The sequence below is a fragment of the Catharus ustulatus genome, chromosome 16, assembly GCF_009819885.2.
Source record: "Catharus ustulatus isolate bCatUst1 chromosome 16, bCatUst1.pri.v2, whole genome shotgun sequence".
NCBI classification, from domain to species: domain Eukaryota; kingdom Metazoa; phylum Chordata; class Aves; order Passeriformes; family Turdidae; genus Catharus; species Catharus ustulatus.
In genome coordinates, this window is record NC_046236.1 from 12257347 (window position 1) to 12276157 (window position 18811).

The window sequence follows — 18811 nt, forward strand, 5'->3', positions numbered from 1 at the left end:
TCAGCATATATTCCTCTTTTCTTTTTAATCTTCTGTCTGTGACTTTCAGTAATGCTCATTCCAGGCTGCACAGTTATTCTGATGAGAAATATTACTCAGAAATCAGTAAAAGGCACAACCAGAAGCAAGCAGAGCTGTGAAGGAAGCAGACCTGGCTGCATCCTGACTCTGCCATACTTCCCATAAATATTGAATGCACCTTTCGGCGAGGCAGCACGCTGGAGACCGAGTGCTACAGCACAGCCTGTCAGCCCCTGTGTGCTGGCAATGCAACCTGACAGCTGTTATTTATAATTCATTAGCCTACTCTGGGGCAGCTCCTGCCAGCTGCTCCATCTCCCTCCCACCGACTCTTTCTCTGGGACAGCTTACATCTCCCCAGCCAAGCCTCTAAACAGCAATTAGCAGATTCTGGGCAGACAGGAGGGCAGCAGGAACTGCTTTGTGCCTCACTTTGGGCAGACCACAGAAGTGACTGTCCACAAGTACTGAGCCAAGGAAAGGGCTGCTCCTCCCTGGATCATAAATCACACACAGTGGCTGTGGGAAAATGGATTAAAACACACCTGCACTGAGAGAGCAGCAACAGGAACCCACAGCATCACACATGGACCCAAAGGAGCTGTGATCTTGTCACCTATTTATTTTAAACCAACAAACCACTGAAAGTTTCTCTGAAGCTCCCACAGTGGTATCAAGTTTACATCTCCTTTTTAAGTGCAATAAATTGCATGACATACTGCTAATGCAGAGCTCTAGAAATGCTTCTTGAGGGCCTTCTGGATCATCCCCGGTGGGCAGATTAGAGATGAGAATTCCTGATATCATAGTTTGCAGCTTGTAAGCTCAGGATAAAGATTGCTGGTTACAAGTGAAGCAAAAAGCAGTACAGTGAAATAAGTGCTTGCCTTGCTTCACCCTGGAAGGCAGGATCAACAAGGATTCACTGTGGTAGCACTGGCTTTGCTGCTGACAAGTGTGACATTCTACATAAAACATGCTTCCCAAAATGGCACAGCCATCAGGAGCAGCTTTCCCCTGCACTGAACCCGAGCTGTGCTGCTTTAAATCTATGGCTCCATCAGGCAGTGAAGCTGCCTTCAGGTGATCCTGTACTGCAAAGCCTGGAAATGAAGAGGACCACGTCCCTTGCCTCCATGCCACCAGGAAAAGAGGAAGGAGGTACCTTCACTTGTTTTAAACCTGGTGGACACCATCCTGTACATCACCAAATCTCATATTTCTGACCAGAAAACAGCTGCACTAATCCATCCTCTGCACTTTGCTAACAGCTCCAGGCAATTTCTTTCTATAATTATCTTTCTGGTGCATTTTCCTCTCAAGGAAAATTCCTAAAGGTTGATCTGATTTTTGAAGCTGGCCTTTAGGCAATCTAGTTCATAGCAGAAGGGTTAGGCAGGGTCACATCTGCAGCTGCCCATGCCTGCTGTTGCTAGCAGCAATCCTCCTGACAAAGCAGCAAACTCACTCTTGGTGCAGGCATTGTGGGAGCAGAAGGCAAGGAAGGAAACTACCTAAAATGCTTTATTTTTGCAGTCTGTTTTTCCTAGAAAGGAAAGTAGAGCTTCCTACTAGAGACAGCTTCAGCTGCTAGAACTACTTACTGCTTCTGCAACCATGGAGACCTACTACTCATTTCAAAGCCCAGCCAAAATGCAAAAATGGTATTATGCACCTGCCAAAAGGCAGTGAGGTCTGTAGAGAGCAATGAGAAAAAAGATCCTAGCTCCAAAAAAAAAATCCTCACACCTAGAACAGTGTTTCCCAACTCTTCTTCATCTCTAATTGAGCATTCTCTTAGCAGTGCTCATTTTACCTGTACACCCAGATGAGGTTGTCTCTGGGTTCAATCATCAATGAAAGCATCTGTGATGTCAAAGGAAAGCTCTTCTGGCTGGAGTTTCTTGCCCAGGTAATGTTCTCCACCTGGAGTTTTGTTTCCCCAAGGGACCAGTCTGACAGCAAAGGGAGGTGTCTAATATTTAATTTCTCTGATACATTCTAGTCTTGTATTGGTAAAAGCAAAGAGCTTGTGACTGTCCCATTTGCCCTCCACTCAAAGCTTTCTGCTAATCAGTAATCCAACACCTCCAGGCAGGAAAACAGCTTCTCAATGCCAACATCAGCTCAGCAGCATTCTCAAGAGCTCTTTTTTGGGTAAACTGTCTCCTGCAGTGTATTCTGAGCTCAGGTAACAACTGTGCAGACACCACTGCCCCACCTGAGGTTTTGTCCTGATCTTACTTCTAGAGAGGAAGCAGAGGTGGTGATGGTGTCAGTCCTTTGGCTGACTCAGCTCTGGATTTCTAAGATGAGATTGCATCAGTGGGAGGTCAGTTAGGAGGCTGGGCATGACAAGAACCCTTCCTGCTTCTGTTTGAGCAGCTCAGCCTCAGCATCCAGCCTGAGCAGCTTGGTTGGACCACAGCTAAAAGGCTCCATTATCCATCCCCTGAGGTTCACAGCTCCCTCTGAATGGATGAAGAGAGTGGCTGATCCCCATGCAGATTTCTGGTAAGGGAATCTGGAGAAAGCTCTTCCTGTTGTTTAGACATATTGTGCCTTTTTATTTAATTTTATGCAACAAGTCATCTGATAATAACATAATATCAGTGAAAAAGAATGGGACTAGAAGATGGCCTCCTGCTTTGAAAATAAACATCTTGGCTGCACCAAGTCTTTTAACTAGCAGCAGGAGCTGATTATACAGGCACTGTTCAATTCCATTGGCTTTATCTCAGTTAATGAATACAGGGTGAGCTAGGCATATACATCAGCCTCTTCTGCAAAATTATTTAAGTATTTCCTTCTCCCAGAAACCTGCATTAAAGTTCTTTGCCTCCCTTTTCTCCCCCATAATCTTTTTAATGCAGCACATTTTATCTGCAAAACAAGAACATCTCTTCTCTAGCTAAAAACATGACAGTAATAATGCACTTAATCAGATTATTCTCAGCTTCATTAATTCCATTTAGATTTGCAAGCAGCAATTAATACATAAACAAGAATATTACCATCCTAGTTGCCCAGTATTCAACTCAATTATTTTTCTGTGAAAACTACAACCACTACCAGCAAAACTACATTGCAAATATTGATGACTCAGTTGCAGTCTGAATGTCAGAGCACAGAGAACCTTACAAGACATTGTAGCTAACAACAGCAACTAAAAATAATAATTAAAGAGAAAAATTGAGCCAGCACTACCAAGCTTCTTAGGATTACTTGTTGATTCTCATTAGATGGCAGCACCCAGCCCAGTATCAGAAGCAGATACCCCAGCAACACTCTCAGCCCAGCTTCAGCTGAAGTGATTCTCACAGCAAATGTGATTGCCACATCTGTGATAACTCCCCATGGATTCTTCTTCCATGATTTACCTGAGCCCCTCCAGCCACTCACACTCTCTTTTAGTGTGTCTATACTGCTGTTAAAGCTGGAGAACACCATCCAGAAAGCAGAGAGCACCCAGAGAGCATAAAGCACTAGAACCAGGGGCTTTCAAGCAGGGCCTCTTCCTCTGAGAGGACAGCACTGATGCTGGCTCCCATCTGGCTGTCCCTGTTTCCTGGGACATCACTCTCCTACATAAGGCTCAGCTGATCACAAAGCAGCTGCTACAATTTGCAGCCAAGGGATAATAACACTTATTCCAGACTTTTAAAGAGGTTTTGTTGGTATTAAAGTGTAATTGCCACGCTGCAGTTCTCAAGTCATCATTTTTCTTCCTGCTCAGATGCACAGGAAGATCTCAACATTGGGAACCAAGAGCTATTTCCAAAACTTCTGGATCATAAACTATGACAGCAGTGAAAACCCACATGGGAAGACAGAAGATTCAGTCATCTCCCAACCAGCTGCCTGGTGCAATGGCAGACTCAGAAGTTGGACAGATTTCCTTCTGGAGAAGGGAAAATTGCTCACCAAAGCTCCAGAGTGCCTGGCAGCAGGAGCTGACACACTCAGCATCCATGGAGGGGCCACCCTTCCAAGCCAGGCCTGTGGCACACCTGCTCTTCCTCCTCTTCCCCACTTCCCCTAGAACCATTCACTGCTATTTCTGGAGCTTTAACAACTGTTACATGGTGGTGCTGCAGGAGCAGAGCCTGCTTTCCCCCAGGAGAGCCACCTGACCCTGCTGGGGAATGCAGGAGGAGGGCTGGAATGTCAGCCCTGCACTCCCTGGCAGCCTCCAAAGGAACCACACTGATCAATGGAAAACCACAGGAGCCAGCAGAGCAGGACAACTGAGGTGGAGCAGCAGCACAAAGGGGCCTTTCTCTCATTTCCCAGGGTCAATCTAATTGTTACCAAACAGGCTCCAGAGCTAACCTGGGTGACCAAATTACCACAGCACACAGCAGGCAGCACCATCACATATTTCCCCTTGGCCTCACTGACCCACTTGCTTCCCTGAAGAACCAGGGAACCAGAATGCACATCTTTGTCATCTTCACAGCCAAGAGAGGATTTTCATCTTATGCTAAACACTCACTCTCTTCCCTCACTACATTTCCTTGTTGCCAAGAGAGCTGCCTAGCTCTATCATCTCCTCCCCACTAAATCAATAAATAAGGCACTCCAAAAATAAGATGTAGGGTTGCAATATCAACCTGTACATATTCTTTTATACTACATTCTGCCTCCAGACATTTATGTTTTTTATTGTTTCCCCTCTCTGCATCCTCAGCCATACTACATACCTAATTTCCTACAGTTGCACAGTGAGAGACAGCATCTGGCTATGTACAAACCTTCTGCACATACAGCAGAAATTCTCTGGTTCCACCAAATAAGAGCCAGAAAAAACATAAGTCACTCCTTTTACAAATCAGTGCCATTGCCTATTTGTGTTTTACCTTACACAGAACTATATAAAGGAACTATTGAGGGAGAGAAGGCAGGGAAAAAAAGTTAACTTTGTAAACTATTCAGTCCTAAAAATATTTTTCCTTTCCAGCACTTATTGTATCTCTGCTGGCAGACATCCAATCACCTTTTTGTTAAGCCATGGCTCTGAATGCCATCTTTGCCCCTCTGAGTTCAACCCACCAACCACTTCAGTCTAAATTAGGAGCAACAAACCCCAAATATACCAGTGCTTCAGTGGAAGCCACTAAGATGCAGGCACATGCTTTAAGTGGAACAGGATACACAAAGTACTGCAAAATACTGCATTTATGATGGAAAAGGAAATCCATACTTCATTGTGGCTGCTTCCATTCACTTATCCTTCAAAGAGGCTACTATTTACAGCCACCATTAGGAGAAAAAAATTATATATAAACTGTTGATAACAGATATAAAGATAGGTATGCTGGATTCAGGAATACAGAGCCAAGAGCAAGTTTTAGAAATGACAACTCAAACTGCACACTGCTACTGCCACAGTTCTGTCAGAGAGGAGAACAATATTCAAGGGTGCTACATTTAAAGCAAAATAATACAATAACTTCTGCTTCATTTTATCATTTATTTCCACCTAAGGGTCAAGGCAGGAGAAAGATTCTAAAGGTGGTCCTGATGCATACATGCACAGAATGCTGCTTTTCCAGAGCTACACGAATTTTGTTTCCTTCTGTATGCCAGCTCCTCTGTTTCAAACACAGCCTGCAATTCTCAGTCACTGGCATGCTCCTGTGTGACAGCTGGAGCTGCAGAACCCTGTGCCAAAGCCAGTCCCAGCACTCACCAGTACTGAGCACTGCATTCTCTTCAACCACTTTGGAGACATAAGCATCAGGGTTGATACAGAAGTCACTGGAGCCCTGGATAGAGGGAAGACAAAAGGCAAAAGGAATATCAAAGCACACCAGCATCAAAGAGCAGTTGAGCCAGGTTAACATCAGGGAACCTTCTATTCTAGGGGTGTTTCAGATGCTGAAGTCTCTCATCACCATCCCCAGCAGCACTGCTTTACACAAGCACAGCAGTGCTGGAGTACAAGCTATCACACCACACCATGGAGAAGGAGCAGCTCTGGACTTTTCCTAGCTGGAAATTGTTAGGAGGGTTACTTAGACCAGGATATGCTGTAAAACAGGCACAGCACAGCATTAATCTGGTGTCTGCTAAACCTGCAGCAAAGGGTGAATGGGATTTGGATGTGAGCCACTTACCACAGCGACAGCCAGCTCCAGGCCCAGGGATCCCCAGCTGACAATCAGGGCAAACACCCCAAGCAAGCACACCCTGTGGGAGACAGACAGATGGCAGATGTAGCAGTTCTGATTTCAAGCCATTCCTTTCACAAGATGTATTATTTGGAGTCCAAAGCATTTACCAACCCAAAAAATTATCAACCACTGACTGTATGTTCAGATAAACAATCCTATTTTAGATGTCATGCACAGGAGTAACCAGAGAAGTTCATATCCAGCTGTTGGTTACCTAGAGCTACAGGGGAAGAGAGAAGTAGGGAAGACAAGTATTATCCTGCTTCTAGCAGGGAAACCAAAGGCACAAAGACACAGAGGTGGCTGCAGGGGAGGCAGATTGGCAGGAGCTTGACTACAGTCCCATCACTTTCACTGTTCCCATTCTGGACTTCATTTTCCAGGTCCAAAGACACCCAAAGAAAAACATGCTAAATAAAGAAAACCCCACAAAACCACACTGAGCCAAAACTGGAGAAATCTCTCCTGTGTCTACAATAACTGAGGCTGTTGGGTGTAAGCACTATATGGTAACAGATGGTGGGAGGGAACACAGCCCCTGCTAGGATCCCTTGGTTCCAAGCTGGTGCACCTGAACAGCACCCAAGCATCCCACACAGCTCCAGGAGAGAGACAGTCACCTGCAGGCAAACAGCTTGGATCTACAAGCTGCCCACCACTGCCAGGTGAGGCCATCTCTGCACAGATTTAAAGTTCTGCTCTGACAGCTGGACCTCATTACTGACAGAAATAGTGGGATGTGTCTGCTGTCAAGCAGACACAAGGCAGAGGGGTGACAGAGCAGTGCTCTCAAGTGACATTCAGGAGCACACACTCATGGAAAAGGCTTTTGCACTTCCCAACCAGCACATTAGCTTTTCGCCCTTGCTGTCAGTATGAGTGGTAGAGATATTTAGGCTATAATGGTCCTCAACTCCCTCAGGTACAGGGCTGCAGACTAATAAGCAGTTTCATTTTATCTGTTTCTATCTTCAAAGTAAAGAGACACTGGCTTGCTCTCTTAGGGATGCTTTTTCCCCTCAAGCTTTGAAATACAAGTAGATTCCTTCCCACCCACACCCTGAACAATACAAAATCCTGTTCATAACCAAGACATTCTTTATTCAAACCTAGTACAACCATCTCTGCCAGGAAGGACCATATCTTTTTTCTGCTACATTTGTCTCACCGAATACCAGAGCTTAAAAAAAATTAAACCTATGGGTCTCCATTAAAAATCCCTATCCCTCAGTTTACTTGCTTATTTTAATTCCAAATAATCCCTATTCTGTGAATGGATCCATGCCTCATCTTGCAGAAGTAAGGGAGTTTCACCAGACTGACATCTGTGCTGCACTCTGAAATGAGACACTGAAGACTTTTCCAAATGGATGCAAAAATGATCAGCCATGGATCAGCAAGGTTCTGTGGGTTTATGACATAAGGACAACACAGCTTGGTGCCTCCAGCTGAGCATGTTAATCAATAAGACACATTTGTTGTTTTACTATAAATGAAGATGACTGGGTCAGTAAGTGATTGCTTGGCTAAAAGATCTAAAACTGGCATTTCACCATCTTGCCTGGCTGTGATACACTTGTTTCTTTATGCCATGTGCTCCCTTCAGGGAATGCCTTAATATGAACTTCTGGCTAACAGGGAATGAGATTCTAATTTAAACCCTGGGTTTGCCATCTGTGCATGCACTTGGACTTTTGTCTGTATAACCTGCCAGGTATGAAATCATCTGGTAAATAATAAATCTGGATACACACACACACATTCCAATTATTAATGGCACCATCATGAACCAGGATAAACCCTTGGCCATGTCAGTTATCAAACTGTCACTGTGTTTATGACACCAGGATCTTTGCCAAATGTGCCAAGCTACAAGACAGGAAGAGTTTTTTCCTGTAACAGGGCATTTTCAGTGCTTTTGAGAATCAGACATGCATTAACATTGCAGTACCATGGCAACAAGACTCCTCCTCACAACTGTGCAAACCATTGCTTATTCTCAGTTTAAGGTTTCCTCAGGTGTGACAGCCTCAGGTAACAAGAACAGACAGTGACACAGAAGGCAATGCTGCAGGTTGTGCAGACACATGCAATGCTTATCATCAATTAACAAATGCCTTCCCAACCGCAGAGGATTAAGGAGAGATTTTTAAAGCCTGTAATTTTAAGGAAGGATGTTCACATTATTATCTCCAAGCAAATGGAGGCTTCCAATGCCACCCAGTGGAAAGCAGCCAGCCTGGATGAGTTCCTCACCTCTGATGAGAAGGGAATGAACACCAGCAGCATGGCATTTTATAGCTCAAGAACCTTCCTGTGAATATCTCTTGTATGAAGCTCTAACTGTTTCCACAGAGCTACACTCTATAATGTCCCTCTACTCAAAGGCAAATGAAAAATGTTCAGTTCCAGACCACAGGTAGAGGGTCCTTCTAGCAGGCACTTGCATTCAGCTGACTTTCCTTACACCCTGCCCCCAGGTCAAGACTTACCCCATAAGAATGGCCCTGGAGTTTCTAATGAGCCCAAACAGCACCAGCAAACATATCAGGACATTAAATAGGAGCAGGCCCAGGTATCCCAGCCACCTGCAGCAAACAAAAACACAGTCTGCAAAGGAAAACTGGTGTGGAAATAGCACAGATCAATAAGCTGGTTGTGACTTCTGGGGAAAATACAGTCCTTCTCTTCTCCAAGTCCACCTCCAAAGATTAATCTTCAGAGAGCTCTGGGTATTTGTGGGATTGGAAGCTGAGTCAGGTAAAATCATTTACACAACACTCTCATCACAAAGAGTTGTTGATAAATGAGACTGCTAGTGTTTTCTAGTGGGATGTTTTATGCACTGGTCATCATCAGAGGAAGAAAAGGCATTGCAGCTTCTTGAACTTCCCAGATATTTGTTAGGAAATGCTTTGGTTATTTATTCCACATGTTTGGATAGAGATTTTCTTTTGTGGAATACAACTGATGCAATATCTCATTTAATATGCTTAATAAAAAGGAAAGTTAGGCTGTGGTATTAGCTTACAGAACTACTGCCATTTTCTACTCTATTTAATGTGTTCTTTATGCACTTATTAAGGCAGAGCAGAAGCTGTATCTGGGGCTGGTTTTTTCCTCTGTGCTAGAACACAAACTACAGATTTTGTATGTTGAGAATAAATTTCTCATCAGTTGTTAATAAAGACACTTAAGGGAAAAAAGCTGTGCATTTTGATTTAAACTGAATTCAGTCCTGCTGTAAGAAACAAATCAGTTCTGTGGGCCAAGAGCACCTGCAGCAATATATAGAGCCTTTGGCTCAGCCACCCAGAACATGCACATAATTTTTGCAAAACAGGCCAAAGCAGATGCTACAACCACTACACTACAGCATGCTACACACCTGTACCAGTCATAGAGGTCAATTTGAATTGCCAGCTCCTCCAGAGACAGCTCATCATTCTTCCAAAAGGGGATCTCAGTTGTTTGCCTGACCAGATCATCCAAGAGACTTTGCAGTTTCTGGACAAGATGCAGGTAATCTGTTTGCTTCTTGAACATCTCCTCCAGGACGAGCAAGTTTGGTTCCACTGTTTGATTCAGGGCCACTGCAGTGTCAAGTACCTATAGTATGGGAAATAAAAAGGGGGATAAACAAATTTTTAAAAAATTAAAGTGGAGGAAATAAAGGAGAATTCATTCTTACTAGCAAGTCATGGTCAGCTTCCAGATTTCCAGTCCTCTGTCTTAAGAGGCTCAAATTGTTTCCCTTCAGAAGCATCTGTAAGGGAGATTGCTTGCAAGTAGCCCAGTGATGGCACTTCAGCTGAGCCTTAACACATGCACACATTTTGCAGCCATCATGATCCCATGAAATTAGATAGAGCACAGGAACAACCAATGGTACTAAAATGGTACATTTTACTAAGATTTGTCTGCTTTGGCCTGCCTCCTCTTCCGGGTGTGGAAGAGAGAGCTGATCACAAGCTGTTTTTAAACCCAGCAAAGAGCAAACTTCACTTAACAAGCTGTGCTCGCTTTGTTATTTTTAGAAGAGTGGAAGAAATCACCCCACCACTAATGGAAATTTTAACACATCTCCAAGCCCAGACAGGAAGAGAAAACAGGAAGAGACACGGGCACAGCCGGATTCAGGAGGAGAGGTGCTGAGTGAGGCTGCTGGCTGCCACAGCCCTGGTTTTGGGATTTTTGGGGGGTTTTAGGGGTGCTCACCCGGTCCTGGACGCCGGCCACGGTGCGGTTGGCGTGGCGCAGCGAGTACGTGAGCCGGTGGATGCCGTCACTGGTCTCCCCATTGCCATAGAAGCCCACAGCAATTCCAGCACTGCAGAGAGAAAAGCATCAAAGTGAAGAGGTAAAGCTAAAAGGCAAGTGTGTAACACAGGGCTAATGGCTACAGTGCTGTCTTAGGTTGCAATGCAGGATGAGACCAAAAGTCTGTATATTCTATCAGCATCTGTTAAACCAGGCAGTGATCCTTGTCTCTGTGGGAGATATTCTGCTAATGGGCCAGCTGTTAAAACCAGGTGGGACATTGTTCTTTATCTTTTCACAACCCATCCTTCCTCCAGGAAGGTATCTTCTGTTAATGGCCATTGAATCCCACTGTGTGACTGATAAAATTCCATCATCCCATGGGGAGATGCTCCAGCCAGGGGCAGGAGCCAAGCCTTTCCTACCTAGATAAAAACTGAGATTTGGAACATCAGTGCAGCCTTTTTGCACTGGATTCCAGAGGAAAACCAGACCATTCTACATCACTGGACCTTTGGAGGAAAACTGCACCTTGTGCAGGAGCACTGCTCCAACTGAGCCACATCTGTCACTGCAGGAGGATGCAGCCACCATGGAATGGGACTGCTGCCAACACCCTGCCTGCCTGACGGGGTGTCAGGCTGTACTCTGACTGTGTCAGTGTTTTGGGTTTGCTCTTTGTAACTCTGTATTTCCATTTTAATTTTCCTAGTAAAGAACTGTTATTCCTATTTCCCATATCTTTGCCTTAGAGCCCCTTAATTTCAAAATTATAATAATTTGGAGGGAGGGGGTTTACATTCTCCATTTCAAAGAGAGGCTCCTGCCTTTCTTAGCAGACACCTGTCCTCCAAACCAGGACAAGTGCACTGGGTAGCCACACCAGCACATTCCACAAAAAGGGAAGGTGCTCCCTCACAAAGAAGCTGGGGGTCTTGCTGCTGCTCAGTTCAACCTGCAAAAATTCATAGCCACGGAGCACCCACATGGCCAATAGAACACAACAAGTCTATTTCATTTATGGTAAAATAAATTAAAATCTCTTAGAGAACTGTTTGGGAGTTCAGGTCCAGACTGAGCTGAGCTGGACCAAAATCATCCAAATTCTCCTGAAAACTAATGTTACCATTAAAAAAATAAAACAACAAAAAAACCCCCCACAAAATCAAAAAACCTACCCAAAAAAATCCAATTCCTAAAAATAAAATAACAAAACAAACAATATCAAATTCCCACTAATATCATCAACAAAATAACTACAATATCTCCACCAACCACCAAAAAAAACCCCACAAACTTTCTTATACAACATAAAGTTTTAAAAAATACACATTCTTAAATACAACCAAATTATAAACCCTCTCTACCTAATGACCCACAAAAAAGTAATTTTCCAGTAAGACCCTAAAAACTGGATGACCAGAAGTCCAGGCAGGCAGCTCTCCAGTGGCTCCTGCCATTGCTGTGTTAGGAGACATGTGCCTTCTCTGGACATGAAACACAGATTATTTTGTTAATTTTTTTAAAAGCAGGACACAAAGAGCTTGCTTTGACTGCTTGCCCATGGTGGTGGTTCCTCCAGATACATTTTCCATGCCCCCTTCTCTACCCTGTGAAATATCTATGAACATTATCTTGATTTATCTTCCCATTAGAAACATTTGTGTCACACTGATTTAGAGTACTGGGAAAGAAGGCGTAATAACTTACTGGGACAAAAGGCTTATTTATTTTTAAAGCAAGCAAATTTCAGGCTTGCAGACACAATTCAACTCCAGCTGCTTAGCAAATTACCACCTATCAGCTGGTTTTCTATAATTGTCCACACATATCAGTCTGCCCCAATTATGAAGTAAACCATATTAGCTTAAGCCTCACTTAAAGGAAGAAGATCCTGTAAATGAGTTGCAACCAGAGGATTATCTCATGCAAGTCAGCAATACCTCTTCTATTAAGAGATCACTGTAGGAACTCACAGTTCCTCTTCCCAAGCCCATATTTCCTAATGATAGAGGAGGAAAGAACTTGTGAAGGGATCACACAACTAAACTCAGGGCAAACAAACCTTGCCAAGACACAGTTTTTCTGTTCCCATGTTATATTTAGGGCCTTTTCTAGGAAGACTCTCAAGATACCAAGGTTGTGTTTGTGGCAGTGCAAAGGAAGGTGGTGGTGATGATCCTGTTGTAAATCTAAATTTATTCTGGATGAAACATTTAGTTCCTTCACAACCACTTTGTGTGCTGCTCCTGCTTTTCCTCTCCTGCAGGAAGACACATCCATTCCTTCTTTCCAGGGCTCTGCTTCAAAACAGTGAGCAGAACAATGTAGTTCACCTGGTCACATTCTCCTCGTACGTGACTAGAAATAGAAGCAAAGATCATGATCTGGAAGCAGATCCACTAGGAAAATCTGTGTCAGCCTCATGCTTTTTCCAGCAATTGAATCTCCATAAATTATAGAGAGCTTGGCCCATAAAAACCTCAGCTGAGGAGTCTTCTAGGGACAAGAGGCAGCCCTCATATACAGAAAGAGAGGCAGCAGCTATGTAACTAAATATTCAGCATTAATAAAGAAGTGGGCCTCTTTCTTCAGGAAAACCATTCCTCAAACATTTTCCTAATGCAAATTATGCTGATAACTAAAGAGAGAAAAGCCCTCTGCATTCCTCCCTGGTTGCAGCTATTATCAGAGCTTGATAACACATGCCTGGGGTGCATGGGGGTGGAAGGGATAAAAAAGACACACTCCCCCTCCCCCTGAAGCAGAGAGATTACAGATGCAGAGCTATGCCCAGGATAAGGCAACTCAGCACCCCATCACAGAAATTACAATACCATGCCTTGAATTTCTCCTTGTCTTACCAGAGCAAAGAAATTCACACAGACCCTTTCAGCCTCCTGAGCTGCAGAAAATGTTAGCAGTCGTTTCTACCATAGGCACCAAATAAATTCCAGAACATTCTTGACATTGAATAGGCAGATCTGACCCCTTTAATTAGCGAGCAATTTCTATTCATCCTGTTTACAGCTACTAGAAGCCTATTCTTTCAGCAAAGACTTGGTAAGTGCCCAAAATCTGCTGCTTGGCTCTCAGTATTCCCAGCACAGCAGCAGAGTTTTGGTGGGAAAGACTCAGAAACAGCACTCTGAATTAGCAGACACCTTGTCCTCAGGGATGCTGCACAGTTTACTCGCAGGTACCAGCCATGAAGTGCTGGCAATACAAACAAGTGACTTGAAACTCGTTGTCCTGTTGGAGGCAGATCTATCCTGGAAGTTTTCCATAGGTTTTCCATCCTGCCCAGTACAAACCACAGCTCCCACCGCCCTGACCCTCCAGGCACAGTCACTACTCCTGAAAGAAAGCACTACAGCACAACAATTGGGATAAAAGCCATTTAATCCAAGCAATAAACTCCTCTAGACATGAGACTCGCACATTCACTGCAAATCACACATGAAGAGTTAATTATTCCATTCCTGCCCTGCAAAAGCCAGCTCTGCATTCCCACCCTGTGCTAGCAAGGGCCACTTACACAGCCAGTCCTCCCCCCAGGAGCAAGCCGTGCAGTTTTGTGGCTCTTCCCCTTTCAATCAGGGGAGGGAGGGAAGGAACCCATCCCACAAGCCTGGGCTGGGGGCAGCTGTGCCTGAGGAGGGGGCAGAGCTGAAGGGCAGGCAGGGGGCAACTGCTGCTGCTTAGCTTTGTTAGCATTTGGCTTCATCTAAATCCAACAGTTGTTTCAAATCCCTGCCCACACACACCGATATGAGTTGCTATTGTTTAAAGCAGATTTAAGGATTTACAGTAGTTTTTAACTACCTTTTATATGATTAAAGGGAAACACAGGGGCTCCTTCTATTTAAGAGCGTTCTTTTGAAATAAAAATAGACCAACTCATCTTAACCCAACAGCATAAGTCCTCGAGGTCATGATAAATCACAAGGCTTCTTGCACGAACCCCGGCAGGCACAGTAGCCTAAGATAGAGCAGATCCATCTCCCAGCACAGGATGACAAAATCATCACCCAATGGATGTATTTCTGTCACACAGCCTGGATACAAGAACAGCATTCCTGAAAGACACAGCTCTTTTCCACCCTAGCACCCTCTGGAAGATACTCCAACACATTTTCAGTGCTTCTATAGCAAAGTCATATCTATTTCTGCCACTCTTGCTTCTGTTGCACTCCCCTTCGAGTGCACACACCCCTCTCTACTCCCAAATCCACACTGTCCCATCCTCAGTTTCTCCTCCCAAACCTACCTTTGTCAGTCAACACCACTCCTCTGCTTCCCCTCTCACTGATATTTTTAATAAAATGGTTAAAAAATCAATCTATCATGCTCTTACAGGCCATCTGAAAAATTGCTATTCAACACTGCACTTAAAAAGCCACTTGGCTACTCAATAGTTTTGGTAAGTTTTAAGAAACCCACTTATTTAAGTCAAGAAAACATTGCACATTGAGCTTAAAGCTATCACCAGCAGTGCACACCCACAGACACACACAAGGGACACACAACTCCACAAGCTCTTCAAAGAGATGAACAAGTGAGATGGAAGAGGTGCACACCAGGATTTCTCTCTTTTCCTACAGACACAGCAGTGTGATCTCAACTCCTGCAGGCTGTACACACACTTCAGTATCACTTTTCAGCAAGACTGAAAAAATTCAAGTCTGGAGAGCAGTTCTCCCACTGTTTGTGAGCAAGGATCACATGTGCTTTGGACACTTAGGTAAAGAATCAGAAATACCAATCAAATGTCATTCTGAATTTGCTTGCAATGTGACCTGCAAAAAACAAAAAAAAGTTTTCTGCATTTACACATGATGAACATCAGAGCATTAATCTGAGAGAGATGATGGATGTGCTTTCTAGTGATGAGATCCTCCTGCTGTAATACCCACACACACACTGTGACCCTCTGGGAACCCAGACATCAGTCTGGAAAGATGAGCACTAGCCATTCACATCACATCCTTAGAAATGAATAATCTAACTACACCAAGTCATCTTTAATTACAGGAACTTCACAAGAAGAGCCCTTTTTAGACTTCAGGTTCTCAGGAGGAATGTTAATTTGTCTGCCTAATTACCACCTTGCACTTTCACACCAGGGGGAAGTGCTATTACTGGCACTTGATAAAACAAGTTTTTACCATTTATTTGCACCCATTTCTTTCTGACACCCTCTCCACAAAGCTTTCTCCCCACCTTTGGAGCTGAGGTCCCTTCTGGGAGAATTAGGGTCACCAAAGCAGTGGGTGAGATGGTTTATAGGACAACTCCCCATGCACAGAAACCAATCAAAATTGCTAAGGACTAGAACTGAAGTATTAATGGAAAAATCTAGGCTAAGCATTCCTGCAGCTTTGTGGCTAGAGCAACTGGGAAGACTCATTAGTGACATTTTGTTGGAGAGCTCCTGTTAACCAGTTATGCCTCTGCTGGCTCAGCATTCTCCCTGTTGTGAGTCATTAGGAAACAGCAGTGCCGAGCACACAGCAGCACTCCCAGCACAGAGAGACCCCTGGGACTGGGGGAACCTGGGCAAGCATGTTCTAGGCATAGCCAGAGTTATCCAGTTCTCAGCTAGGAACACAATAGTCCCCTTCCAAGAACTCAGACAGACCAGACCTGCTCCTGGTTGGAAGCTCTGGCTGCTTCAGCAGCCAAACAAAGCCACAAAACTGCCTCCCAGGTCAGGCAGAGGGTCACAACAGCCTTATACCCCATTAGCACAGCTGCTCTGGCTCTTCTGTTAGGCGTGGCACACAGCTGGGATAGGATAGGATATATCCAGTGGGCAAATCTTTAATCAGGGCTAGCAGAAGTCCCAGGTGGATACCAACAGTTGGAGTCAGTTTGCTGGGAGCTGTATCTGCATTCCCAGGCACAGACTGAGCACAGAGTGCCAAGAGGCACTGCCTTGAGGGCACTGTGGCATCCAGCTGCTGAAGAGAGGCAGAACACCAACCTCAGGCGTGCAGGAGAGCAGCAGCACTTGGACAGCACCTTCCTCACCATGATGGTACCAACCTGCTCTTGCTCAAGCGTGCTGATTTCAGAGAGGAAATTAAACAACTAATTCAAAAAGTCAAAAAAACTGGTCATTCAATATCACTGTAGGTTCAGATAGAACCTTATGTTATGAAGCTTAGTTTTATGGTTCTGCTTTTAATACTTGCAGAAACAAATTGTACACCAAGGATGAGAACCAGGGGTGCAGATTTTGAGGAAGCCTAAGCAGCTTTCCAGCTTGTGGATTTGACAGAGTCACATCAAGTCTACCACAATTTACATGCTGCCCTTCCCATTTTAAATTATCTCACACATGCTCTGGAGAAGTGCAGAATACCTCCTTCTCACCCTTTCTACAATCAAAAACAAACACAAGCACCACACAGCAGCAGCTGCCTGGGTCACATTTGCTGCATAACAATAGCTAACAAGGGCCTGTAGCAGCAGCACAACTATAAATAGCATCAGCCAGAGCTTCTGTAAGAAAGGGTTAGGACCACAGATCTCTCAGTGGATTGGAATGGATGCAGCTGAAGCTCTTAAGATCACTAAAATAAAGGTGAATAAGGCTGAGATTTCCTCTTTACAAGTTGTTCTGTGGTTTGCTTTCCCACCCCAGGCACCTATTTGCAATCAGCAAAGTGTGGAAGAGCTCCTAGCAAACACAGCAATGCTGGCTGGTACACAAGGTCTCCTCCTCAGCCCTCAGACCCTGCTTCTAAAGGCAAATCCACCCCCAGCTGCTAAACTCACCACAGACTGTCTGCTCTGCACTGTTTGTTCCAACACTCCAAGGCTTTGCTGTTCTCTGCAGTGAGTGCCTCGAAAGAGCAAACACAAATGCATCAGCAGCAGAGTCTGGCTCCTGAGCAGCTGAGCCTGGCCTTCAAGGAACACCTCACCTCCAGAGGGATCCCACAGCACATCAGCACCCAGCAGCAGGCTAAGGCAAAAAGGGAACCACAGGGCACTGCCAAATACAATCATCTCATTTATCCCTCCTCGCTGACTAGGGGACGGCTCCCAGACCTGCCAGACCCACAGAGGGGCAGCTCAGATCACCTGGAGTCTTGGCCAAGAAGAGATGATGCTTGGAAAGAAATGCAAATTGGAAAGTGCTCGATATAGGGCACACATCCAGAGGACTCATTCTGCCCCAGCCAAAACAAGATCAGAGGCTCCTTCCTTCCATATCTGCAAACATGTCCCTGCTTTCAGATGCCAAATCATTCACTTTCTAGGAAATTATCTCCTTTTAAATTCTCCTGCACCCATTCTCCACTAATTACTGATTTTTTTCTTGGTTTTCAGCAATCCTTTGCTCCTCACCTCCAAAAGCTTCTATTGCTCAGTCACTGCTGACCCTGGCACCATTACCAGCAGCCCTTGCAGATGGCACATTAGTGCAGATACCCAGCCTACAACATCCGAACATCTCCTCCAGTCAAACCCCAATCCTTCCAAACCCAAAAGAATTATCTATGACTCTTTCTTCCTAATGTACTCTCCCACACAAAGTGATCCTTTGTGGACACCAGGTTCTGAGAAATCTGCGTTTAGACCTGATAAATATTTCAGCTGTATCCATCCTGTTTAAGCGATAAGCTCCCAAGGACGGAGGGTCCTTGATTTATCACTTGAAAAGTATCAAAGAGCAGGACATTAACTATTCCTTTTCACATTGCTCAAACCACCAGGCAGCTCTGCAAGGGCAGAAAGGGAGGCAATATATCACAGACATTTAAAAACACACACACATCAGACGGAAAGAGGGATTATTGCCAACACCCCCCGAGCAGAGGCTGAGCATTTGGAGCGTGGGGATGTGAGACAGGACACAGCAAAGGAGGGGGATGGTCCCCTCGTACCTGCACACGAGGGTGGCGATGATGACACACCAGGCAGTGCAGCAGCAGTCAGCATTGAGGTGCTCCTCGCTCTTGCGGTGGCGGCAGCACAGCCAGAACGAGTAGAACAGGAGGAAGAGCAGGTCCAGGGCCAGGCAGGAGAGAGCGATGCCACCCAGCAGCAGCAGGGCCTGCAGGAACAGAGATGGTGTCACACCTTGCCAGGGCTTTGCATTTTGCCATTTTGTGTGTTTGGTGCATTTTTAAAATATAAAGAGGTGATTTTTCTTCCCTCTCTCCATCCCACTCAACAAAACCACATTCTGTACCTCAGCAGTAAATAGCTGAGCCATTTTGTCTGTCTCAGTCTGCAAACAGCCTATGTTAATCACAGGGTTTCCTCTTTACTACTGATCACAGGTCAGCAGATTTAGAGAACAAAAATAATATTAAAAAAAAAGTTCAGCCAGCTGCCTC

The 18811-nt window shown here is 44.7% G+C and overlaps 1 protein-coding gene across 1 annotated transcript in view; it reads right to left on the minus strand.

Moving 5' to 3' along the window:
- TTYH3 (tweety family member 3) overlaps window positions 1-18525 on the minus strand; it is a 32033-nt gene extending 13508 nt beyond the window's left edge. Inside the window, exons 1-6 of the mRNA XM_033073754.2 lie at window positions 18356-18525; window positions 10416-10527; window positions 9586-9806; window positions 8690-8785; window positions 6141-6213; window positions 5714-5789 (exon numbers count right to left, since the gene is read on the minus strand). Coding sequence (XP_032929645.1) covers window positions 5714-5789; window positions 6141-6213; window positions 8690-8785; window positions 9586-9743 — 403 coding nt within the window. The 5' untranslated portion in view covers window positions 9744-9806; window positions 10416-10527; window positions 18356-18525. The remainder of the gene's footprint in view (window positions 1-5713; window positions 5790-6140; window positions 6214-8689; window positions 8786-9585; window positions 9807-10415; window positions 10528-18355) is intronic.
- Window positions 18526-18811: the final 286 nt, after the last annotated feature.